Here is a 27,226-nt window from a genome sequence, read left to right as displayed (position 1 = left end):
GCATAGTCGTGTATGTGAATAAACTGTGAACACATGCACTGTGAGGTGAGACACTGCGTACATTCTCGCAGGGTTCTCTACCCATATTCTTTATAGGATAATAATAATGTGTGTTCGTTCAATTTCATTTCAAATTATTTCTTTTGTAATACATTCTTAGCACTGCAAATACGGCTCAGTGTACCACACTTTGTCAGTTTCCTCCTTCTCTTTCTTTTTATTTGTACTTTTACCTTTAAGAGTTGTGATCCAGCAATGCAAAACAACTTTAGAATTACCTTTCACATAATTTGTGACAAAGTTACTCATTAATTTTTACATGATGATGCATTTCATATTGTTATCATTCTAGTAACGGCGACCGCTCTGTCGTATTATCAAAAAATACGTGACGTTTTCACAATTTTCTTTCTCGTCTCCTTTCCTGTTTGTTTAAGGTCAAACATATGGTAAGTTTCTCACTTGTTTGAAGCATGCTTAAACTGAATTATATATTGATACGGGACAGAGAGATTCCTCGCATTGTCTAGTTCTGCCTGGTACTCCTCGTTTCTCACTTCGGTGTCCGACAACAGGTAATAATATAACACGCTCAACTCTGACTTTGTCATTCTGATATGACTCTATTGTAATTTGTCTGAACTGAAGAAAGATTTTGTAAAATGACTTGTCTCCATTTATTATAAATTCTTTTGAAAGCCTAAAAACTTGTCTTGCCTTAAAACTCTAAATATTTTTTTTTTTCAGTTTGAAGCGATGGATTTCCTATTTTATACCCATATTGTTGGCGGGTCTTTGCTGCGATATTACCATATTTTATCGTTATGTCTTATCTCAGAGGAACTACGTTAATGAAGATATTTTAACAAACCTTGGAATAAGAGTCCTTCCAGTTTGGATTCCTTCCATGTTTACTTGAATGTTCAGTGCTGTTTGTATGTTGAACTTGGTGTCATGTAATGTCGTTGCAGCAGTGCAGCAGCTCATAGCAGTTCACGTCTGCTTGCTCAGAACTAACCTTTGAAATCCTCGATGTAGTTGGCTTCATGTTGTAAAATGAAACATCTCATCAATTTTCATCAAGCTTCCTTATTTTCTTCAGCAAGGTAATTTCCACCAATGGCTGATAGAAGAAAGAAAGAGAACACAAGACAACAACGTAATTTGATTTCAATTTCCTTTGACACAAACTGCAGGTTATCAGCGATGAAGTGCTTATTTCTCCTCGCCTTGACCGTGGCCGCTGCCACCGCTTTGGCTCCATTCCACATTCCGGCCAAGAATCGTATCGAAGGGCGTTACATCGTGGTGTTGGAGGTGACGTGTTGATTGATTTTGTCTTCTCTTTTTTTTTGGGGGGGGGGGGAGGGGCTTGGGATTAGACACTTTCTTATAATGTTCCCCTTTTCTTCTCAATGTTCTTTTATTAATGTGAAATTTTTGTCCATGCTTGCCATTTATGTTGCTACGTAGTTGTCATTTCTTTCCTTTTTTTTTTTTGGCTCGTAGGAATACTTATCATTTTTAGCCAAAGTATTTATCTGCTGTTTATTTGTGTAAATATACAAAATCAAATTTCCTTTTCAGGAAAATTGTCTCAGCTACTTATTTTGCTCACATCAATCAAGGGTGTTGTCATTTGTTTTATATCCATCTAAAAGGTGATCAACAATAAAATGTAAAAAAGGATGAACATAATTTGAAGAGTTTCCTCGCAAAGCCGATAAGTCAATTTTTCATTAAAATCAAGCGATATCTGTGATTTTTAATAGGGACCAATCTGAAAATCAGTTTGTAGCAAAACACAGTGTAACTCAAAATTTTTAATTAAATCCCTTCCTCATTTGTTGCAACAGTTCATATCAACCAATCAGCTCGTCATATATGTCTCAGGTGATTCAAGATATATGCCGTCATGTTACGCTGTGCTGTAAAATGCTGTACACTGTACATGCACGCATGATGAGGACTTCGTGATTTAAAAGGTCGTACAGTAAAATCAAGATACTACAAGGAGCTCATTTCTTTTGTTGGTCTTTTGCGTTTCATTGACATAATGTTGCATTGATTTAAGCTCCTCATAATAAGTTCTGCCTTTATAGTTTGATATATCATATTTCTCCTATACCCGCATTATCTTCATTAAGTATGACATCATAAGAAAGCCCGATTAATCATCTTTAATAGAACACCTCTCTTGCTATGATCGGGCATTCCTGGATTGCACAGCATGACTGAATAGGAGGTCAAGTGTGAAATGTTGCCAAAAAGAGCGAACGTGTTATGTCAAATGGTATATAATTCACATTTTACTTTGTCGTTTCAGGGAAGGAGTGAGCTTTAAAGCTACTCAGCTCTTTTGCACATTCCAAGAACACCAAATCATAGCAAGTGAGGTGAAATTATAAAGATGATTTATCAGGCTTTTTACACAGCTAACACCTCCGGCTGTCATATACTAAAATAGAATTGTTTTTTGAATGGTTTCTTTCCTTCTTGTTGTTTTTTTAACTTCAACGAGACGATAAAAAAAATCCGATTCAGCACTTGATTTTTGGACAAACAAAATGTGTTAAGGCATTTACATTATTTAACACCAATTGGTGTGGTCTCATATTGAAGCTGGACGGGTTTTATAATATTGACATCAAACACCAGCAATATCAAAATAATTAACACTATGCGGTGTCATTGTGGAATTAACACCAGCACAGTGTCAAAGATATCACCAGCTACGGTGTAAAATTAACACCACGGAGTGCCAGGTGAACACTTTTCAACACCATCACAACATACTGTCTACACCTGTTGGTGTTTTCCTCTATTGACAGAAGATGCAAGTGTAAAAGAAATGTGAAATATCAAACTTTAATTGCAAAACTTATTTTGAGGAGTTTGTTTTTTTAACTTTCGAAATTATTTCGCTCGTGGAACGTGTTCACTTTTTCATGTTTTGTTCACAAAATGTCCGCACCGACTCCGGACACTTGCAAAAAAGATCCACATCGGCTCCGCGCTGTCACTAAAACATTCTTGGTGTCTGCCGCTTTCATTCGCGAAGTTTCCCCACACCGGGGGATTCTTTCAGGAGCGTTTGCGGAAGGATCGGAAGGGTTAAGTTGGTATCTCACATTGTGATTGAGCGGCGAACGTTTGCGAACTTAGTGAATTTGAGATTCGCCAATTTTTCTGACAAATGTTTGCGAAAAATCAAGGTTGGCTTCTGCCATTAGCGAAAGTGTTTGCGAAACACAGGTGGCGACTATTAGCGACTGTTTGCAAATGTTAGCGGCAGTTTTGCAAATGTCAGCGACAGTTTTGAAAATGTTAGCAACTGTTTGTCAATTCCTTGCGACAAAATGCGAATGCTTTGGGACCTGGAACAGCACCATGCGATTATGTATAGTCAGACCCATAAAACGACCGTACAGCCTTCCACTGCATGCAGATCTCTTGTGACCATCACCGTTAAAGACGAATTTCAAGAACATGGAAATGAATTTCTGCCAAGAAGAGGCTCAACGTGCTGCTATCCTTTTGAACAGCTGCTTTGCCTGACTTTTGATACTCTTTTGATACATAATGTTTTGTTTACCTTATTCTCTGTTGTCAAAAGAAGTGTGACTTATATGTTTTGTCGAAAAATGAAATAAACTTTGAATTTGAATTTGAATTGACTGCTGCTACAGCTACCGCGCAGCTTCAGAGAGAGAAGATAAAGAAAGACAAGAAAGGAAGAAGAAAAGAAAGACTGTCTTGGTCAGAGAGTGGTTGTTGCAGAGGACAGACTTTGGTCAATATGAAAAACTTTTGCAACATTTACAATCATGATGGAGATGTCAAGAGCCTCAAGAACTTTCTTAGAGTAGAACCTTCCCTGTTTCAGGAGCTTTTATATTGGAACCATTTGGTTACTTGTTTGCTATAGCAGTGGCGAATCAAACAAAAATGTTAGCGACACCGTATTACGACCGTTTGCGAATTCTTACAAGTGTTTTGCGAATGTTTGCAACTGTTAGCGAAAATACAAATTCGCAAAGAAATTTTGAACATGTTCAAAATTTCTTTGCGACATGAAAAACTGCTTGCGACAATTAAAACCCTTTGCGAACTTTTTTGGAACTGTTAACGAACCTTTTGCAACCCTTTATGAACCCTGGCGCAATCCTAAATTCGATACGTTCGCAAACGTTCGTCGCTCAGTGAGATACCCCCTTTTACGGACAAGCGGAATGTCCTGACAATGTCCTTAGGTCAGGTTGCCGAAGGTGTTAGGAAGTTCATTTCCTCGTCCAAATTCCGATCGTCCTCGTCCAAATTTTTGGCTTCGATCAAAATTTGGACGTGGAAATTTTGCTCTCTCGAAGATGCGGAAACGCCGGGACATACAGGGCAGTGAACGGACACTTCAGGAACGTGCGGAGAGGTTCCCGAACGAGTGTGGAATACCAAATTTTCTTTCCGGGGAGCTGTTTTATAAATCTCGTTATCAGTGACAAGTTGTCATAGCAGTTAGCTACTGAAATCCTTTGCATCTGATTGGCTAAGAGCAAATTTGTCACAGAAATGTGACAGTTGTCACTGATAACAAGCTTTATGAAACGAGACCCAGTCTTGTCCGCGCCCTAGTGGACGCCTGGTCTTATACGCAAAAACGAACATCGGTTTCTTTTTATGCAGGACAATGTTGACCTGGACTCCTTCATCAGTCGATTCAACAGCGAAGTGTCAGTGGAGACCATGATCAAGACAAAGTTCTCAAAGGTGCTGCACGGATTCGTTATCCAAGCAGACGTTGCCGGTGTAGCTCTTAATCTTGTAAGTAGAAGGAGGAAAAATGTTCAGATTGCGTTTATTTCACTTAGGTGGTTTTCGCTCATGAAAGTACAATTGTTTTATTTTGGCAGTAGTTGTCTGCTCTCCTTTCAGTCATACATACAAATATGCAATCAATTGATTGTATTGTAATACAAGGGTAAGATGCAAATTATTCACAATAGTTATTTTATCGGGAAGTAGAAGCAATCGGGTGCATTATTCTCGGAAAGGTTAATTACATTTCACCTTAAGAATGTTAAGAGTGACTTTATTGAAATACACTCAGCAAAAAAACAAAGTAAACGCTTTTTCAAGTTTAGATTTCTCATAGAATATTTGACTGAAAGTAGTGTATTATGTACCATATTAAAGGTAATTTAATTGGCTATCAACCTGGTAGGTCAACAAAAAGGGAAACTTAACGCATGAGTGAACACATTTTTCTCTTTCAGGGCACAAAAGTATAAATGGCAAAACTGAACAGGTTGTCATTCATGCCTATGTGCTCTTCTATAGAACAATAAAAACAAACAACTAATTTCACACAAAAAGAAACATGAATTAAGTTGCAAAAACAAACCTTTGCTCTCTATGATATCTTTAAAACTCAAAAGACCAATGAAGGCTAAAAACAATGGAAGAAAATAAAGCATCTTATGTCAAATCTAAATTCAAATGAAATAACAGAAGAAGTAAGAATTAACAAAATTGGTACAAATTTGAGCTTTTTTTTTTGCAGATTGGGAAATTGTAAATAATGTTTGGTTCTTGAAATTGTCACATGGATTTGAAATCACTAGTTTAAATGAAATAAATAAAGAAATTCTTCTCATTTAACCATCTTTATGGTTTTTATTCCCTACGTCATTTTGAAGTCTGACTTGACAGAAAATTCTTAATTTTCCCCTTTAGTTTCCCACTTTGTTTTTCTTTGAGGTAAATAAAGAGATAAAGAGAACAAAAAACTATATTTTTCCTATTTCATTCATTCCTCTCATTGTGTTAAACTGGTCTTTCGTTGTCAATATTATCGTGAAGGGCATTTGCAAATGAAAGAGAACATGTCTTTTTTTATTTTGTGCCTTGGAAGAAAAACATGAATGTGCTCACTCATGCGTAAATTTTTCTTTGTAATTAACCTATGGACTTAATAGCCAATTAAATTACCTTTAATATGGTATATAACACATTGATTTTCATAAAAATCTTCTATGAAAAATATGACCTCGAAAAAGTGTTTACTTTCTTTTTTTGCTGAGTGTATATATTTTTTATTGTATTTGATTCTTTTAATCCTAAATAATATCTATTGTACATGATAATTCAAATAAATAAGATTGATTAAATAAAACTATAAATACATGTGTGGGACGTTATTTTCTTATTTCAGTAAAAATAGGAAAAAATAGTTACGACTTCGGGCATGAGAATCAAGTGAAGATAAAACACCATTTCCTCTTCTTAACTACAAGTGTAACATTCCTCATTTCATGTGAATTATGTCGACATGATCGGTACAGTCAAAAAATACCGTTATTATCGGCAAAGGAATGAATGGTTCTCATATATGTGAATAGAAACACACACACACAAAATATTTAAAAAGTACCATTATACATTACATGAAGGGTAAATACTGCACGGTTATACACATATAAATGAATGTTATATACGACATGATCGTAATAATGCAAAAGCACATCGCCAACTTTATTATTATGGGCATCCAGCCTTTAACAGCGCCGAATGGGGAAAAAAGAAACAAACATTGAAAGCCTATAGTTTGCTCTATGTTGTGCGGCCAGTATTACTTTTTCTTGAAAGCTCAGAAGTTCAATTGTATTTTGATTTCACTTCCATTTCTAATGAAATTTCGTCATTTTGTTCGTTTAAGTCTATTTACTTGAGTCAATCATTGAATCTCACTTATATTAGGTGAGACATGCATACACACTCACACACCACACACACAATGCAAAGATGAGTTGTATATTTGCCTTTGCGTTTAAGCAATCATGACGTCTTCTTTCAAATATAAAGTCCCTCAGTGCTGAACAAAGTTACGGTGTGATGATCATTGTATGAACATCATAACGTAAATTTCATATTTATATGATATGAAGAGTTTGTTCGCAAAGACCGATAAGTCCATATTTGCCAAATGGAGATATTTGCGATGAAAGGTCAAGAAAAATAAAGAGAATGATAAGACAATTTTTGCTTCTTTTGACCATAACTTCCAAAATATACCTTTATATGTAGAGACCTAATATATCATTTAAAATGTACTATTTTGTACTTTATGACAGAGATCTTACTTCAAAATCTTCAAAAATGGACTTATCGGTTTTTGCGAACAAACTCTTCATACATATTTCATTTTTATCATGTAAGCTGAATGAAGGCACGTGATAGCAAAATTGAAGTAGCTACTCATCCATCACGCCAAACGTCGCAGCCTTAATTTGTTTGTTTTGTGTGTATATGTGTGTGTGTGTGTGTGTTGGTAGGTGTGTTTGTGTTTGTGTGCGTGCTCTTTTTTGTGTCTGTTCTAGGAATATGCCAGGGTTACTTCTACGTCACATTAAATACACTTTTGAATTCTTCAACACGAGTTTCCTTTCTCTTCCTTTGAACTTTATTGTTGTTTTCCTATGTAAAGCTTCGATCTCTACAAGGAGTGAAATATATTGAAGAAGACGAGGTTATCTTTGCCGACTCCCGGAACAGAAACCCCGGATCTTGGGGAATTGATCGCATAGATCAAAGATCGTTGCCCTTGGATGACAGTATGACACTTAACAGTAAGTAATGTATGATGCTGATGTCTTTCAATATTTCGTAATAGAGCGATAGTTTAAGCACCGAAAGACCTGATTCATGAGACTCTCATTATATGAATCTTTGCACGGAACATGCACTATTGTCATGCAATTCACAAATTCTTGGAAAAGTTTGAATATCTGACTCATAGCTGGAGATGAAAATTAATATTGCTCTTTGTGTCTGATCGGCGACGGAAGTACTTAGACTTTTTAGTACATTGCATTTAGATTCTGAAAAAAAGAAAATACCTTGTTTAATGTCTGAAATTAAATTCTATGCCTCATTATTATATTCAACAGAATATGGAGCTGGAGAATACATCTACGTCATCGACTCTGGAATAAACCCAGACCACACTGACTTTGGTGGCCGTGCAAAAGTCGCAGCTGATATGATTGGTGGGGATGTAAGATTATTTTTCAGATGCTTTTAAATCTTTACCAAAGCAGTTTAAAGTGGCGTTCAGTTTATGGGAAATATACCCATTGACTTGTTTAGATTGATGGTTACCCTCAGTGGCCTACAAATTCAATGCTTAAGTTTTATTTCAGTTACTAAGTTAAGCATAATGTATCTTAAGCACAGCAAAAAAGAAAAAGAAACAAGCAATATCTTGGGGATAGAAGGTATGCATAAAATAACATTTTAAATCAGCGTTCAACTTGCACCATCACGGACCGCAGTAATGTAAAAGAAAAAAACACAACAAATACAACAAAACCGACATAAATGCCTTTGGAATGAAATCAGTCGTGAATCGAAATGGGTTTCCTTATACATTAACATAAATTAGTGACTAACCTGAACACCTTGCGTTTGAATTGAAATATCAAGCCTCTTTGCCGTTTTCCTTGCCCATCCATACAGGGCATCGACTGCAACGGTCACGGGACTCACTGTGCAGGAACTGCTGCCAGTACCACCTACGGAGTCGCTAACGAGGCACAAGTTCGTGGGATAAGGACCCTGAATTGCGCTGGGTCGGGTTACAAGAGCGACTCTATTGAAGGTAAGAGAGAGAGAGAGAGAAAAAAAAAGAGCAAAAACCCATAACACGAACAATATATTAAGGACAAGAAGAACGAATTCTCTTCAGAAACGTGTTATACATTATAGATATCTTGGGTTGAGTTGTTTGAGTTCCTTTCAAAAGCAATATCTCAATTCGGTCTAATTTCTCAAAATAGCTTTTTATTTCAATTGTCTTACAATTATACCTCGAATTATCTGTGTGTAGTCACAATGAAGTCTCGCTCCGATAATTTAATTTGTTATCAAAATCTTGCTAAACTCTGTTGCCATTAGGCTTTATCAAGGACGACTGCATCATTATTTTTTTACTTCATTACGTAACTTTATTACATTATCGACATTGTGTTTCTTGTATGTTTCGTCATTTTCGCCGAACTATTATTTGAGAATTAACTCATTCAAGTGTCATTAGTCTGGGGCCTTACATTCTACAAGCTCATACTTTTCAGGAGATTCCTCATATCAAACTTATATATATATATATATATATATATATATATATATATGTATATCGTATCAAACTTATATATAGGCTATATATATATATATATATATATATATATATATATGGGTCAGAATTTTGAACGATGTACAATTGAGCCAAAACAAGGCAAAATTTAAAAAGTAGGAAATTATCCAAATCATTCATCTTACCTGAAAGAGTATAACTCAAGCTTTAATATGAACCCAATTATACTAGGATTTTCCCACAGGAACAAGTTTTTATTCACCGCTGAAGTTTACCATGTCCAGAGTAGCGAACGTCCGTAAGGAATAGTAATGCACATACATTTGAATACCATTTAACATAGTTTCCAAAGATCTGATTCAGTTCAAAATCCTAACGAAATATCTTAAGGGACATGTGTACGTGATTGTAGAATATTAAGCTTGTACACTTAACCTGTACGTAATGGTAGACAACTGATGATTTAACTAAATTCGTCATTTCTGTGAAAATATTGCTCTTCCGCTAAACACTTTCTCCACTTTACGCGCATTTTACAGAAACTCAATATTTTCACCTCTTATTTCACTATCCTATACTTTAATCCTCACTCCCAAATAATAATATACCTTTTTAAGATGTATCTCATCTGGGCAGTCTCTATCACCCAACAAACATAGCATAGTTTTCATCACGGAGGTTCGCATGTAGCTCACGGACGTTCGGAACAAACAAGATATTGAACAATGCAGCTCTCTTGAGTTGGAAGCGCATTCTACTCACAACAAACAGCAATTTCATGTCGAGACCAAACTCCTCTGCAAAATCCTGAACAGATATTACCAATTCTCAATCATATAAGCTTGTTTATCTTCTCACACTGAGGAATCAAAGAAAACAATTTTTCCATCTCTCGTAAATGAACGTACAAACGTACGTGTAATCTCAGTGACGTAGTCCATCCTTGAGAACTAATATATTTATCAAAATTTCGCTATCATGAAGTAAATATTCAGGTCCTAAACTTCAATAAAGTCAACAATGCAAAATTTGCTTTTTATATAACGAACATGGTCACAGCTAAAATTATGACAAAGAATTAATATAGAAAAACAACAGAAATGTGTTCCGTTATAGAAATACGAAGTTTAGCTGGGGAGGGCAAACGAATACGTTAGGAAGAAATCCCTCTGTGTTTGCTCCTTGTGTTACACACTGTTACCGAGAAAAAATTGTGTTATTATATTAGTCAGAAATGATAATAGGTTCGATACTGCGAAGTTTCGTCATAATAAGACACAATAAGTCCATATATCTTGGATGGATGTTTGTGACTTCGATATTATACAATATGGTTTGTTATAACAAACCTTTTGTAGCGCGTCATTTCGGAGGCTCGTTATTCATACAGTTTGTCAATACGAAAATTGATAGAGTTCGTATAATCATGAAGATTTTTTATTCGGTGAATGATAGGAATCTCCGAAGGTTATCCGAAAGGCTTATTAATTGGAACATGAAAACTTATGTACGCTTATTCAAATGTGGAGAAACAAGTTAATAACTAAAATCCTCCAACTTCAAAACCTCATAATAACCGTTTTCACCTAAACGAATATCAGGCCCATTCCACTTTTAGAAGAACGGACCTAAAATAATGATCCTTACTATCTATTTTTCGAAGAACATTTCTAATAACAAACCTCCTGAATTAACTACATTTTTTTTTCATTTTGAAATAACAAACCTTTGGACATCGGAGTAACGAATCTTTGGAAGAGCGAACGTATCAAAGTGCAACCTTAAACCTATTCTTAATCATTACTTTTTTTAAACATGTGTTTTCAAAGTAAGCACAAAAGCACAAACAAACTGACGATCTCTCTGTCTCTTAAATGTAAAATGAAAAAAAAAATCTTGGAAAAAATCACAATTGAATATTGCTTTTCATTGATGAGTATAAAACAACACCATGTGATGATAAGCGGAGGATTTGTGTGTTTTCATCAGACAATAATTGTATACTGCATGATTTTTGTTCGCTTGTGACGGCATTTCGATGAATAAAAAACATAAACAAACAAACAAAAACTTCTCCAGAGGAATTTGGTCTAACGGGAGTGCACTGGCAATTCTTTTCTCTGTGTGTTGGAGCTCGATCCCTTCTCTGTTTCTCAGTCATTTTCATTCAACTGCTTCCACGTCCTTTTGAAACTTTTCCGTTTCTTATTCAACACATGCTCATTACAGACTTCTTCCGTCATTATCCTGAATGTGATTGCGTAGCACTTTTCGGATTTGTTTTGGTTTGTTTTGTTTTGTTTTTGTTTTCTGTTTGGTCGCAGCATGTTCAGGCTATTGAGGGAATGAAAGAAAAATTGTCATGAAGAGAAAAATAAGAATGAATTAAGGCATTTAATATCACGACAATTACAGCGAACGTCCGTTATGGAGACCAAAACTGGATGTGTTCTGTTTGAGACGGCAGCTACTATACTCAAAAGATAAACACCTAGAGCACCTGTCACTAAAAAGTGGCACTGATCCTCTTTCTCCTACTATGTAATCCATTGACTTATTCAACCAACGAACATCCGTGAAAAAAACGTTTTCCGTTTGCTATTACAGGTAAATTGAGTGCTGAACGCTATTCACTTTCGGGTATGAGTGGCTCGGTGACTTGGTAATATTTTCAACTAACTTTAATCTTATGTGCAGTGATATATTTGTAATTGTCAGAAATTTCCTTTCTCGGACAGAACGTCCGTGAGCGAAACTTTCAGAACCTGTAACAGTACAAATTGTCTCCAGAACCTCATTAGAAAGAAATTTAAACGCACAGAAATTACAGATTACGCAAAATTCCATTTTCCCATAACTTTGTTTAAAGTGTTTAGCTGTTTTTGTATAATTAGAGGGAAAACAAGCGTAAAATTGTGAGTAAATTTTCAATTGTTTGTTCATCACGATCACATAACGCCTTAAACATTCTGAAAGTACTGCTCTAAACTCATTGTTTACTTTGTAAAACTATATTTGTCGCTATTCGAGCCAAAAGTTTAAAAGAATACAGGACACTTTCGGGACAAGTTATACCTATCGGAGGGATTGCATACGTCACGGACGTTCTCTGGAATTATCACGGACGTTCGTTCTACTACTAGGGTTATGTTCCAGGACGGATAACTAATCGGCAGAGAGTACCTAGCCTTCCTAACTCTTTCAAAAATTTGAAAAGGTATTGTCAATGCAAATTATAAGAAATTTGACATCCTTATAACATATGTATTGCTCAGAGGGGGATCAGGAGGTGAATTTTCAGAGAAAATATCAATTATTTGCTTGGTTTTTGGTGAATTGCATGGTCCAAAAACTGCGGACGAACCTCAGTCCGCTCCAAAAATGGCATGCAGCTCCTCGGCAAGAGAGCCAAAGGTAAAATGCACCTTCGCCATCAAAGCAAGATGGTGTCCCACTCGAAAACGTTTTAATCATCACGGACGTTCTGTTTTTTCTTGGAGGTTCGTCTAAAAATACAATTTCGGTTCCTATTTGACAAAGGATGGACAGAAACTCAAAACAAACATATCATCGTGTTGCTAGATCTTAGTTGATTACGACTCAGAACAATATCGCCAATAACGTTTCATGGGCTACGATCTTTATTAGAAAATAGCGGAAGCACGTCCGTGACGAAAACTGAGTATAATTTTGCATAAAAGAATATTACGTCCCATGTACAGCCAGCAGACGTACAATTTTTGCAGGATATGTTCATTAGGTGGAACACCAAATTTTCGTATACGTTACAGTTGGGAAAACAAAGTACAATTTGCAGCAGCGATAGAAATAAAAGCATCACGGACGTTCGTCTGTTTAGGACTTTGATATTTTAATTGTTCTCTGTAGTTTTGTACGTGCTCATAAAGTTCTTATAATTTTGTGGTACATACCCATAATATGTCAGATCCAAAACATGGTCAGATATTAGATGCCACGTACCATTAAAAATGCACATCATTAGTTTGAAAAACAAAAATTATTGTGAAAATAGCGTTTTTACCGTATTTTTACGCTTTAAGTCCTTGTGAAATGAAAAATATCAGGCAAAAGTCAACCAAACCATATATTTCCTGAAAGGAAATTTACCAATCTTTGAGATGACATGAAAAAATCTGGTTTCGTAGATCATCCTGGCGTGTTCTAAGGGAAAGAATGTCATAAGGTACGAAAATTGGCAATTGTACATCGTTCAAAATTCTCACCCATATACTTACTTCCGCCAGTAGGTGATGAAACCATGGACCAATAATGTAGGTTAATGCGTAAAACTTACGGCCCTCGCAGGTTATGTTTTCGGTTCCGTATGTTTGTCTGTATGTCTATCTGTGTACAGGATAACTCAATAAGAACGGAAGAACGTTACAAAAATGCAGTTCGTCTTCATAATAAGATAAACGAAAAAAAATGAAGTTTGGAATCATGTTATCACATGTGAAAGGTGATAGTGGTCATAACAGAATCGTAATCTCTCAACAAACTCAAGAATTTATATGATGAGAGTTTTACCAGTCTTGCAAGGCGTGTTTATAATGAAAGAAAGAAACGAATGAATTGGGGTCAGCAGGTCAAAGTTCATAGGGGTCATAGAGAACATGCTAAGCTTTCTCCTAATAACTTAATAACGGATAATCGGATTTTTACCAAACATGCATCGTGTGTTCATAATAAAAGAAAAACACAATTAAATTGCGGTCGTTCATAAACGAGATAAAATACAAGGTGTGTCAGAAAAGTTCCAGGACTGGTATCATAAAATAATATTCATTTCAAACCCAAGCTTCAAACAAAGAGAATTCACCTTCAAAGTAATCTATCTGGAGTACATAACTCTGATCTTAGCTCTCTCGCAGCCATCAGATTTTTTTTCTACATAATCTTGTATGCACATCCTCTGTTTCAAGTCGTTCAGCAATGAGCACAGAGCAACGAACAAACTGAAGTTGCAAAGGCCTAAAAGTTGGGAAAACTCCGTCAGAAGTGCTGAGATTGTTGCAGCAATTGTACGGAGATGAGACGATATATTACACACGTGTTTTTGAGTGGTTCACGAGGTTCAAAGAAGGAAGAGAGGACGTGGAAGATGACCCCACGAGAAGGCCCTCGACGACCAGGACTGAGGTGACATTGGGCGCTTCAGGCAGATGGTGCTTGGTGATCGTCGGCTGACTATTCGAATGGTGGCATGACTTATGAACTGGGCATGAAACTAACATGCATGATTTTCCACATGTCCAGATCTTCAGAAAGTTTTCAACAACGCTGTCCTGATTCATGCCCAGCTCATTTGCCATCATTCGAATAGTCAAAGGTAAATAGGTTCAAAGAAGGAAGAGAGGACGTGGAAGATGACCCCACGAGAAGGCCCTCGACGACCAGGACTGAGGTGACATTGGGCGCTTCAGGCAGATGGTGCTTGGTGATCGTCGGCTGACTATTCGAATGGTGGCATAACTTATGAACTGGGCATGAAACTAACATGCATGATTTTCCACATGTCCAGATCTTCAGAAAGTTTTCAACAACGCTGTCCTGATTCATGCCCAGCTCATTTGCCATCATTCGAATAGTCAGCCGACGATTGCCAGGCACCATCTGCCTGACGCGCTCAATGTCACCTCAGTCTTGGTCGTTGAGGGCCTTCCGCTCCTGGGGTCATTTTTCACGTCCTCTCGCGCTTCTTCACTCCTCTTGCCCTACTTAAAAACATGTGTGTATGACATTGACTCATCTCCATACACTTGCTGCAGCAATCTCAGCGCTTCTGAAGGAGCTTCCCCAATCCTGACCAGAAACTTCAAGTTTGTTCGTTGCTCTGTGCTCATTGCCGAACGATCTGAAACAGAGCATACATGTATATAAAAATGTGTAGGAAAAAATGATGCCTGCAAAGGGCTGAGATCACAGTTACATACTCCAGATAATTTACCTTGAATGTGAATCATGTGAGTTTGACGTTTAGGTGCGAAATAAACATCTCATTATTAACAGTCCCGGAACTTTTGTGACACACCTCGTCAACTCCATTTCCCAATAACTCACCAACGGATGATCAGAATTTCACCGAAGGTAACGTGTAGATATCGATGTGCCCATCCCTCTATTATCTGAGTTGTAGATTTTTACTTCCTATACGAAATTGCGACAAAACCATGGCTGTTTTGCGGAGGTCTGCTCTCTCTCTCTGAGTGCCCCTCTATAATTGCTTATGTATTTGTTTCTTTCCATCTAAAAGGACCATTATAGAATGTAAGACTATATGAAATGCTAAACATAGACAAATGAAAAAGTAAGATGCAAAGATACACACATACCCCCAAAATCCGTGCAAAAACCAAATGCGCGCATAGAGTGACATACGAAGAGTTTGTTTGCAAAAACCGGTAAGTCCATTTTTTGAAGATTTTGAAGTACGGTGTCTGTCATCAAGTACAAAATAATACATTTTAAATGATATATTGGTCACTACATATGAAGGTATATTTTGGAAGTTATGGTCAAAAGAAGCAAAAATGTTCTTATTATTATCATATGTCATTTTAGATGTTAAGTTCCTAATGCTTCATGATTTCTTATGTTGACGTTGATATTTTGTATCCGTTGCAGTCATATCAGTGATTTTATACAAATTTGACGATATGAATTTGAATGTAATGTATTTGTACTTATATGTAGTGTATTTTCTATGTTTGTTTGTATGGTTTTTATGGAGTATTGAATAAATAAATCCAATCCAAATCCGATTATTCTCTTTATTTTTCTTGACCTTTAATCGCAAATATCTCCATTTGACAAATATGGACTTATCGGTTTTTGCGAACAAACTCTTCAACAGAGCAATAAACTGACCATTATTTCAAATGCGAATTCATAAGTACTTATTGAGGCTGTTCTTTAATCCGTTCAGAGATAGCTAATGCAGCTCTGGGCTTCGTAGTTATAATGGAAAGGTTTTTAAGCGGGTGTGGGTATGCGAGTCATAAAAGAGGAGTGTGTGTGTGTGTGTGGGGGGGGGGAGTGCTTGTGTAGGCGGGGCCACTCCTTCCCACATAAAAACAAACTCTTTTTAAAAACATTTTGTTGTTGTAAATGATACAATTTGATGCATATTTTTGCGTGTTTCATCGACTTGAAACAGTCACACTTGTTCAAGTGATAGAGTGATTTCGCTTTAGATATTATAATTGAACAATTTGCCTATAGAAATGATATAATTTAGATATTGTTTTATTTTTTCTTACAAAGAATATCACGAGCACTGTTTGTTAGGCAATCAATAGAAAAAACCTAATTCCGAGGGTGTGGGAGGGGGTATTCCTCCTGCCACACGAGGGTGATTTTCCAATTTCAGACCAGAAATTTAACGATCTGGTATATAAAGTTTTGGTGAAATACAAAAACTATGTTTGTTTGGGGCTTTTTCGAGCAAAGAAATGTAAGGAAAATAATAAGAGCCTATTCAGGGAAGTGTTAATAGCTAAATCCCGGAATCTCAGCTCTAACTGGAGTGTTCCTCTGTTTTATGTTGTCTTCATCATTACCGTGTTGGACTACTTGCTACGTTATGTCTAGTGAGGTACATGTCTGGAGGAGGGTGTGGAAGGGGGAGCTTTTGCATTTTTTTAGAATTGAAATAAAGCTAGCTAATGCGGAAATTATCATTCTCCGAAGTGTACTAGATCTATAGAAGGGACTGAGCATTGGGGAGGTGGGAATACCCCACCAAAATTCGAGCGGGCTTTTTCATTTTTAGATCTGAAATTCGACACAATTTGGCGCGCACTTTTGTAGAAATTTCTGGAAATTTGTCAAACAGAGAGATGTAGGAAGTCTGTGTAATTGGGCTAATCAGGAGGATGTGGGAGGGGTAGGCCCTATTCCTCTTTCTACAAACACTAGCGATCTGGAGCACACATTTTGTAGCACCCTTCCTATATACGAAGTAGCTTTCGCATTTTCAAAATTGAAATTGGAATATTTTGTATACGTCTATTTGCTGGAATATTTGATTTAATTTTCGAGACAGAATTTTCCAGACAGAATTCATTTAAACTAGATTTTTTTAATGCAAAAGTATGTTCGCTCAGTCTTGCCTGATGTATTCCATGATTTATTTTCTTCTCATGCTATGAAAAATAATTCTTTTAGCACTGTAGGAATTAACGTTAAAGGGATAGTCCAGTAATGGTGGAGATGAGAATTGGGCTTTTAACTTTTTGCGAAATGCCAAGAAAACACTTTTGATGTAGTACAGAGCATACCATTTTCAGAGGAATTCAAAGTTTATTCGATGAAAATCAGGTTTGGAGTGACTGAAACATAAACAAAAACCAAAGGAAAACAAAGTGATCGTAACAAAGTGTGGGTCCGACACTTTATTAGAATCACTCTTGTTTGGATGTCTCAGCCTTTCAAAACCAATTTTCACAATAAAACGTTGAATTCCTTATAGAATTATGCTCTTTCATATTTCATACGAAGTTTCTCATTATTTTAACAAAAAAAAAATGTTAGAAACCTGAAAATAGGTCTCAACCATAACTGTGCGATCCCTTTAAATATTGTTTACAATCTTATCGTCTGAAAATCAGTCACTCTAACTCAAAACGTTCAAAGGGGCTAAACTGTGAAATTTGTTAAGCACGAAACTGTAAACACACTGAACCTCTTTTTTATGACTCAATGTAGGCAGCTTATTCTTAAGATGTATTTACAGTATTAAGTTGATTATTAATGAATGATGGAATTTTGCAATTAATTACAAACTTGACTTGTGTCAAGGTGGTACATTTGTACTTCCTTGGTTGTGTATACACTGTTACCATTCACGCACACACGTGACCGTATTTTTTTACCCTTATTAGCAGTGTGAATTGTGGGATTTTATGCATTCCATTAGCTTTCATTACTGTGAATTATTCATTCTTGATATTGGAAAGCTCTGGAGTGGATTGCATCATCGGGTGTAACCCCGTCCGTAGCGTCGATGTCTCTGGGCGGAAGTTATTCCTCTTCCCAGAACGAGGCGGTGAAAACGGCAAGGGGCGAAGGCATTGTCGTGGTGGTATCTGCAGGGAACGATGATGGCAATGCATGCAACAAGTCACCGGCGTCTGCACCAGAGGTATTCAAGACCCTCACAACCGCTTTATTTGTACGAAGTTACAAAAGAAAAGAAATAAAAATTTATAAAATGAAATAATAAATAGATAAATGAATAAATAAATAATAATAATAATAATAATGATAATAATAATAATAATAATAATAATAATAATAATAATAATAATAATAAATCTTGTCCAAATAAACCGTGACGGTGAACTTCTGGCCAAAATTATAATTAAATCAAATCTCGCTCTATAACTCCCATCAGGAAAAAAGAAAGAAAGTATGACTCTTTAAAATCTGTATTTCTTCAGCGAAAGCCAAAGAAAAGTGGTATGCCAGACACTCGCCACCTTTCTGCCAAAGCCACCCTCTAACATAGATCTACTTTCTATCGGCTTGTCCTCTTATCACATGACTTGAATTACTCCTGGAGTCGGAGTAAAATGCAATTCCATAATTATACCACTGGTCAAGATGAAAATGCTAAGCAGATTTAAACAAAAGACTGTGGATAAAGGTAATTTATAAACGTGTCCTTAAAGTCGATCTTCTATAGAAACGTATACGGATTCTTACATAATTTGCTCGTTTGAATGTCTGGAAGCAATATATTATTGAAAACACTAACATGAATACAATAAATGCGATGATCATCACCTAACAAGCCTAATTTCCTGACGTTTCCCGAAGTTTTTGCAACATCTTTTTTTTTTTCTTGGGAGGGGGCCAATAATTAAATCTTTGAATTGGAAATGAAATCTGTAGCCTTGTAATAATAAACCTCACACCGATGACTCCAAGGTGAAAGGGGTTAAACTTAACTTGCCCAGCTCGAAACCCACAAAAAGTAGGCCAAAATGAAGTAACACTTTTGTACTGAGCTTAGAAGAATAAGCTTTATGTAGTCCTATAGATTATGATAAAAACTAAATTGACAACTCTTGACAATGCTGAAAATCAAATGATAATTGAAATAAAAGATATGTAGGAAGTGCAGTTGCATAGAACAGAGAGAAAATATGATTTTAGACTAGTTTTAGTCTGACGTATAGAGTGTCTATGCATATTCGCCAGCGAAGCAGCAACTGTCCCATAATATAGTTCCGAATCTCCAGATATTTCAATTTCCGCTTTACTTTTAGCCGCCAAATGTAATAGTAGTTCGAGAAAAGATTTTTCGCCCAGGTGAGACAAAATAAATTGTGATAATTTTAGTCGGTCAAACCAAGTGATGATATACATCGTAGTTTGTTTCATCACAGAGAATCCTTATCTGTAATATTTTGTTGGCTATAACCTGGGCGATTCCAATGGCAACATTACATTATCAACCACCAAAACACCAGGACATCTATTGTAGCACTGTACAGTGTGCCCCCAAAAAATTACAATCGGATTTCAGCATTGATAACTTCTAATATGATTTATCTTGCTGAATGCTATTTCAGGGTCTACAAATATAACATCTTATACCTATATGTTGCCCCCCCCCCCAAAAAAAAGAAAAAACAAATAAATAAACAAACAAACAAACAAACAAAATCACTTTAATTAAGTGGGCACAAAAAAGAAGTATGGATCCCCTGTAAAGCATTGGATTGGATTGACTTACTATTTTAAAAGTTATCGTTGTGGAAGGTCCCGTTGTATGATTTTTTTTTTAATTGGGGGGGGGGGTGGAAGACATACGGTATTGACACTCCAGATGACACTGTGCGGATGAGCACGATGGGATAATAAATGCGATGATGCAATGGGAAAATCACATATTCAAATGTATCTGTGTGTGGTTGCTATATCGACATTGGTAGTCAGCGAAAACAGGAATCTTCAGAATTCCTTAGCATCATAATTTCACATTTTCATTTCACAGGTCTGCCTTTCCAGTTGTCCTTCTTTTTATCAAAATTCGATTTGAAGGACTGCGTCAGTTATCCAACGGTTTCCTTAATTAGCACAGGAGTGTCTCTGTCCGTAAGTTCGTGCGTGCAGAGCTAGAACGATCAAGGTTTCAACTCAATCAGGCCCAAAGACATTAGATCTCTTTGGTCAGGTCCTATACTAACAGGGGGGGGGGGGGGGGGGGGTCATCCCACGAGACCGACACCCATGAGTCATACGGTCCACGAGACCGACATAAAAAATAGGTACATGAGCCATACAGCTCATGAGTTCCACAGTACGCACAAAAGGCTCACTCACATGAGACCGACACTAAGCAAAGAAAGCCGAGACCGACACCACGCAGACAAAGCCCATGAGACCGACAGTACGCAAAATAAGCTCACAAGACCGACACTAGGCAAAGAAGGCTCATGAGACCGACACGAGACAAAGAAAGCCTGACTGACAGGATGAACAGCGCCATCTAAATTTCAATTACATGTACAGGGTGTTCCATGAAAGGGAAAATTACATACTGACCAATGCAATTTCGTTTCGCTATCGAGCGAATAGCACAATCTACATGTCAACGACATCAAATATGTATCTCTACAAGTATGGCTTTTAAGGGGCAGTTCTGTCGCGCAACGGGGAGTGACAATTTTTCTATTTTTTTTAAATAAAATTGTACTCTTCATGGGATTCCCCCAATAAGAAATGTGTTGAAAAATAGTACAGGACAAGAACAATATAGGCCTTAAGTTTCGATGTCATCGTGCTATTTTTTATATGCTTTCTCAATTTTAACTAGACGGTGGACAGGATGCAAGTTTTTTTCACCCTTTTCTTTCTCGCTTCACTAGTTAAGTAGGCTCTATTCGATATCCTACCGCCTGCTTGTACCCCTTTCTTTGAGTTCAATTTGTGATTTTCTGTGTAACTATAATGTGTGACATTCAACTGATGAAAACGTTTTATATTACAGCGATTCTACTCGATTTGTGGCTTGTGTTTGTTAAATTATTTTCCTTAAAACGGCATATTTTTCATGAAATAAAAAAACTATTTTCATGGCTGCATCTTCTTTTCCCCAATCCTTAATCCATATCTCTCATAGAAGATTAAACCATTTTCAGACACACTGGACCTGATATTTGGAACTCTCTTTCTTCAGAAATTCGAACCTTAAAGTCTATGTATTCTTTCAAGAAAGCTGTAAAGACAATGCTGCTTTCTGGATATCAGTGATCTTATAATGTCATTGCAATTGTATTGTATATGAAATTCCCTCGTGGAATTATCGCCGTTCTGAATTTCTTGCGTAATGTTATGTAACCGACCATGACCTGTAACTGTTCACCTGTACCTCGGTAAGAAAATACTTTACTATTCAGTAATCCAGGTGATCTAATTTAGTGTATTTGCGAAAGCAGACAGACCTCTCCCCCTCTCCTTTCTCCTATCCTATCTCTATGCAAGTCATCCCTCCCCTATTTTCCTATATATTATGTATTATGTACGAGGGCTGCATGCGAATCAAGCATTGCTTAAGCTGTAGCCCTTCTGCGTTATTCATTGCATCGCTGATATGTTCTTTTGTACATTGTAAAGGCAATGAAGAAACTGTATTGCTGTATAGGTAATGAAGAAACTTACTTTGTTAGCAACTAATGTTTATGTATATCCATTTATATGTATGGTACCATCAATGTATATAATATATATGTGCATGTATCTGCATGAGCAATGATATAATGCAGGAACCAATAAAATCAAATCAAATCAAAATCAAAATCTGTAAATGTATACTAAATCAACATCTTTGCTGGTGACTTCTACCCCTACACATCATGTGAAGCAGGTATGCACTGCACCACTAACCATTAATTGTGAAAGATTTTCTTGTTAACTGCATTTGGAGGTTGGTCACTTTTCTAGATTGTTGATCTAAATGTCCACACTATTCTATTTTATATCATTTTTTTGAAGTAGGTGAATGCGGATTTATGTGTTGCGGAAAGGGAAACGAGGTTGTTTTGGCATTCTCCAAATTCATGTGGAAAGATCTTACGCACACTTTTACGGAATTTTGTGTATTCTATTCAACCAACACTCACACACGCAAACAAAATCAAAATTCTTATGCAGTTCAGGGGGTGAGGGAGGGCAACTGACGGGGAAACACCATTAGCAACTCTGCATTTCCATCTTTCATATCTTGCTTATGTCATTATCTGAACTGTTACACCCTATACAAGTAACTGATCTATAGGTGGCGTTGTTCATCTTGTCGGTCTCGAACTCTTGGGCTGTATAACTAGTGGGCTGTATGACTTGCGAGCCGTATGACTTGTGAGCTGTATGACTCGAGGCTGTCGGTCTCGATGGTATCGTGACGTTCACCCCTAAAAAAGTGTCTCCCAGTGGCGCTCTTGATCAAACGTAAAAGTCAATGAATTTCGGCTAAAAAAGTAATTTCGCCTTTGTCATTACGAAAATATATATTTTTTTCTGGTATTGGAAACAAGGGACAATAGATTAGCATGATAAGATAATGAGTTGCAAATCCTAGTATGCATTGTACATGCTCTAAGGTAAAACGGCTATTCAATGATATCGAATGTGGCTAAAACTTACCAATTTTCAGCCGGCACCGTCTCTTTGTAGTAAAACAAATGGAAAAGATAATAAAATTGTTGATTAAATTTTAAGTTGAAGGTCAATTTTCAAGATCAGAAAGCTTGAGATAGATAAACTGCATATTTTGTGAATGAGGTTGACACCACGGATAGAAAGTACAGTTACCATGCACCTGACAAGTTGTATAATCAACTGAGCTCGGCAGTCGACTTTTACTGTATGTTTTCTATATGACTGAATTAAACAATACTTTTTCTTGTATACTTTCTTTTTTGTTTCTTAATCCGTTAGATACACGACACGAATATGTTTTTTTTTCTTTCTAAAACAATGTTTGTTCCTATTCTTAAAGGCCATCACAGTTGGATCCACTGATAGCAGTGACACTCGCTCGTATTTCTCCAACTACGGTAGCTGCGTCGATTTATTCGCTCCTGGTTCTAGTATCAAGAGCCTTTCACACAGTAGCAACTATGGTACCTCAACGAAGAGCGGAACGAGCATGTCCTGCCCTCATGTCTCTGGTACGTGACTGCTTCTTGCGATAGTCCCTGTCCCAGTCAGATAGTAATAAAAAAACCGAAAGATATTCTAGCTGTATTGATACATTTTATAGAGTTTGACATGAAAAGCTCCAAATCTATTCAGAGGTTGCTCAGTTGTTGTATTACTGAACTGACTGATTGGGTCAATAGTTTGCTTGGCTGTCGTATTGACATTATTCTGTCTTTATATTCATTCCATTCATTGATTTATAAATCGTGGATTTTTTTTTTCACTGAGCACACGTTATTTTGTATCGATCGAATTGATGAAGTGATGTCATTACTTCACTTGAATTGCCGGAATATCGATTGATTAATGGATTTGATATGCTTCAAGGCTGATTCTTTACCCGCCTCACTTTTAAGGTATTGCTGCTGTTATGCTGGAGATGGGCAAAAGCGTGGAGCAAGTGTACGCCCAGATAGTAAGCAACGCAACCCCAAACAAGGTGAGCGACGTCCAGGGAAGTCCGAACTTGCTGGCGTACTGTGACTAAAAGTAGCCACTGTGAACATCAACTCGCCTACAGAAATGTTAATCAGCTTAATTGTCTTAATGATCTTGAATGTATAGTACACAGACAACATGTTGTTGATGCAGGTAATGTCATAATACGGTATGTAATTGCATGCACCATGCACTCGCAGCATTTCGTAGGAGACGACACCAATCATCCGATGCAACTAAGCATTGAATTGGGGTGCGTAGAAAGCTGCTTTATCTATAGGATGAAAGCTAGGAGCTTAATGTCAATGCCGATAAATGGGAACGCCATCTGAATATGATTCCTCAACAGCGCGATCGTAGAATACAATAATTCTTTCATGTTTTAGAGTTAAGGAGGTGGACACGCATCAAAACATGATAAAGAATATCCTCACCTCAGATGAGTTGATAGACATAATAATTAGTACAGTTTCATTTAATTTAAGTATTGTTTTAAATGCAGTTTAATTTGAATACTGATATGTTTCTCAGGAATATGCAAAGGCTGATGCCTAGAATAATGGTACTTAGAAAAGAATGAATGAAAGATAGCAAAATAATGTTGTGAACTGGTTTAAGGGAAAAATTGTTTCTTGGTATGCACATGTTTATGTTGTGTTTATGCAAAAACACAACAAAAAATGGGGACCTATCAAAGAATAATTTGCCCAATACAATGCTGACATCAAATACTATAAACAGCTCGCAATATTGCAACTGATTGCAACACACAGAACACACATATTATATTTACACAACTACAGAAATAAGGGCATAGTCAGTAATAATATCCATGAATTGTAAAATTTTGTCATGAAAGAAAAGTGAGGGAAAATGCAAAATTTGTCAAACGAGAGATTGGAAATGCTGTTAATGGAGGTTGTACATCCCAACACTGTGACTCGACGAAGTGTTATAAGGCCTACATTAGGCATGATGGAAAAGGGAAATAGAATTGAAAGAGAATTAAAGGTTATAAAAGAATGAAAATGTTTAAAAGACATAAATGTAGGAGTATGAGACGGATAATTCGTTCAATAACTATTACATTGTCATGTTCGCTTTACTGAATCACTCCATTGAATCAAGTAATAAATCACTTCAATGCAAATTTTGTCTCTGAAAAGGTATTTTTATTTTAAGTGTAAGAGATGATTGTTTTCCTTCTACCGTCACGTCATGAGTGAAGGAAATTAAAGTGAGAGAAGAACATTGGTGGAGGTGAGTCTGACACAAAAACTGAGAATTTGTACAGGACCTGTCGGCACCTCTTGCCCTTATTACTTACATCATATACCATGTTCGTTAATCCCGCGTACATGACGAGAAAGACTTATTCAAAAGTCTATACACGTGTAAAAGCACTGTTAACAAGGAAAAGTAGAAATTACGCGGTGCGTAATATATGTCCCCGCCGGAAGTAGCATTTTGTAGCAAAATGTGCAATATAGGTAAAAAATCAAGGTCAAAGGTCAAAGAAGTCAAAGGTCAAAATTCTGTGTAAAAGTTTTGAAGCCCTCACCTAGTGCCATCACATAAAGCAAACGGAATCGAAATCGGGTTAGAAATGGCGAAGGAGTAGCATTTTATAGCCAATGTACAATACAGGTCAAAAATCAAGGTCAAAGGTCAAAGAAGGCAAAGGTCAAAATTCTGTGTAAAGTTTTGAAGCCCTCACCTAGTGCCATCACACAAAGCAAACGGAATCGAAATCGGGTTAGAAATGGCGAAGGAGTAGCATTTTGTAGCCAATGTACAATACAGGTCGAAAATCAAGGTCAAAGGTCAAAGAAGGCAAAGGTCAAAATTCTGTGTAGAAGTTTTGAAGCCCTCACCTAGTGCCATCACATAAAGCAAACGGAATCGAAATCGGGTTAGAAATGGCGAAGGAGTAGCATTTTGTAGCAAAATGTACAATATAGGTCAAAAATCAAGGTCAAAGGTCAAAGAAGGCAAAGGTCAAAATTCTGTGTAGAAGTTTTGAAGCCCTCACCTAGTGCCATCACATAAAGCAAACGGAATCGAAATCGGGTTAGAAATGGCGAAGGAGTAGCATTTTGTAGCAAAATGTACAATATAGGTCAAAAATCAAGGTCAAAGGTCAAAGAAGTCAAAGGTCAAAATTCTGCGTAGAAGTTTTGAAGCCCTCACCTAGTGCCATCATATAAAGCAAACGGAATCGAAATCGGGTTAGAAATGGCGAAGGAGTAGCATTTTGTAGCAAAATGTACAATATAGGTCAAAGGTCAAGGTCAAAGGTCACGACTGAAATTCTGTGTAGAAGTTTCAAAGCTCCCATGTAGTGCTATCATATAAAGCAAACAGAATCAAAATTGGCTCATAAATGACAGAGAAGTAGCAAATTGAAGATTTTGATCACACACGGACGCACACACGGACACACGGACGGACGGACACACGGACGGACGGACGGACGGACGGACACACGGACACACACACGTACGGAGCCCGTTTAATAGTCCCCTGCTCGAACTCGTTCGGCGGGGACAACAAGGTCAAAGGTCAAAGAAGGCAAAGGTCAAAATTCTGTGTAAAGTTTTGAAGCCGTCACCTAGTGCCATCACACAAAGCAAACGGAATCGAAATCGGGTTAGAAATGGCGAAGGAGTAGCATTTTGTAGCCAATGTACAATACAGGTCGAAAATCAAGGTCAAAGGTCAAAGAAGGCAATGGTCAAAATTCTGTGTAGAAGTTTTGAAGCCCTCACCTAGTGCCATCACATAAAGCAAACGGAATCGAAATCGGGTTAGAAATGGCGAAGGAGTAGCATTTTGTAGCAAAATGTACAATATAGGTCAAAAATCAAGGTCAAAGGTCAAAGAAGTCAAAGGTCAAAATTCTGCGTAGAAGTTTTGAAGCCCTCACCTAGTGCCATCATATAAAGCAAACGGAATCGAAATCGGGTTAGAAATGGCGAAGGAGTAGCATTTTGTAGCAAAATGTACAATATAGGTCAAAGGTCAAGGTCAAAGGTCACGACTGAAATTCTGTGTAGAAGTTTCAAAGCTCCCATGTAGTGCTATCATATAAAGCAAACAGAATCAAAATTGGCTCATAAATGACAGAGAAGTAGCAAATTGAAGATTTTGATCACACACGGACGCACACACGGACACACGGACGGACACACGGAGTGACGGACGGACGGACGGACACACGGACACACACACGTACGGAGCCCGTTTCATAGTCCCCTGCTCGTACTCGTTCGGCGGGGACAAAAATGCTGTTATCACCATTCTAACCTGCTGCATTATTTGATACCTCACCTATAATGGCATCTTTGGGCAACATTATTATACTGAATGTCCTCTGTATTTATCTTTTTTTTAAAATTATTATTTGATCAACGA

At 37.0% G+C, this 27,226-nt stretch overlaps 1 protein-coding gene across 1 annotated transcript; it reads left to right on the top strand.

Annotated features, from left to right (window-relative positions):
- Nucleotides 1-524: 524 nt before the first annotated feature.
- Nucleotides 525-24,399, top strand: LOC139720250 (aqualysin-1-like). Its single transcript, XM_071631613.1, has 9 exons — nt 525-575; nt 1,197-1,317; nt 4,681-4,818; nt 7,481-7,622; nt 7,944-8,050; nt 8,512-8,653; nt 18,124-18,308; nt 23,172-23,343; nt 23,731-24,399. Exons 2-9 carry the CDS (start codon nt 1,207-1,209, stop codon nt 23,859-23,861), a joined length of 1,128 nt encoding a protein of 375 aa, XP_071487714.1. The 5' UTR covers nt 525-575; nt 1,197-1,206; the 3' UTR covers nt 23,862-24,399.
- The last annotated feature ends 2,827 nt before the right edge of the window (nt 24,400-27,226 follow it).

This window comes from Diadema antillarum, unplaced genomic scaffold (genome assembly GCF_040938485.1).
Source record: "Diadema antillarum isolate AM-2024a unplaced genomic scaffold, OU_Dant_1.0 scf00000125, whole genome shotgun sequence".
NCBI lineage: Eukaryota > Metazoa > Echinodermata > Echinoidea > Diadematoida > Diadematidae > Diadema > Diadema antillarum.
This window is presented reverse-complemented; position numbering and strand designations above follow the sequence as displayed.

Coding starts and splice junctions, on each gene's coding strand:
- LOC139720250 (XM_071631613.1), top strand. CDS start 1,207: ATGAAGTGCTTATTTCTCCTCGCCTTGACCGTGGCCGCTGCCACCGCT. Junction 1,318..4,680: donor GTTACATCGTGGTGTTGGAG/GTGACGTGTTGA, acceptor CTTTTTATGCAG/GACAATGTTGACCTGGACTC. Junction 23,344..23,730: donor GTCCTGCCCTCATGTCTCTG/GTACGTGACTGC, acceptor CTCACTTTTAAG/GTATTGCTGCTGTTATGCTG.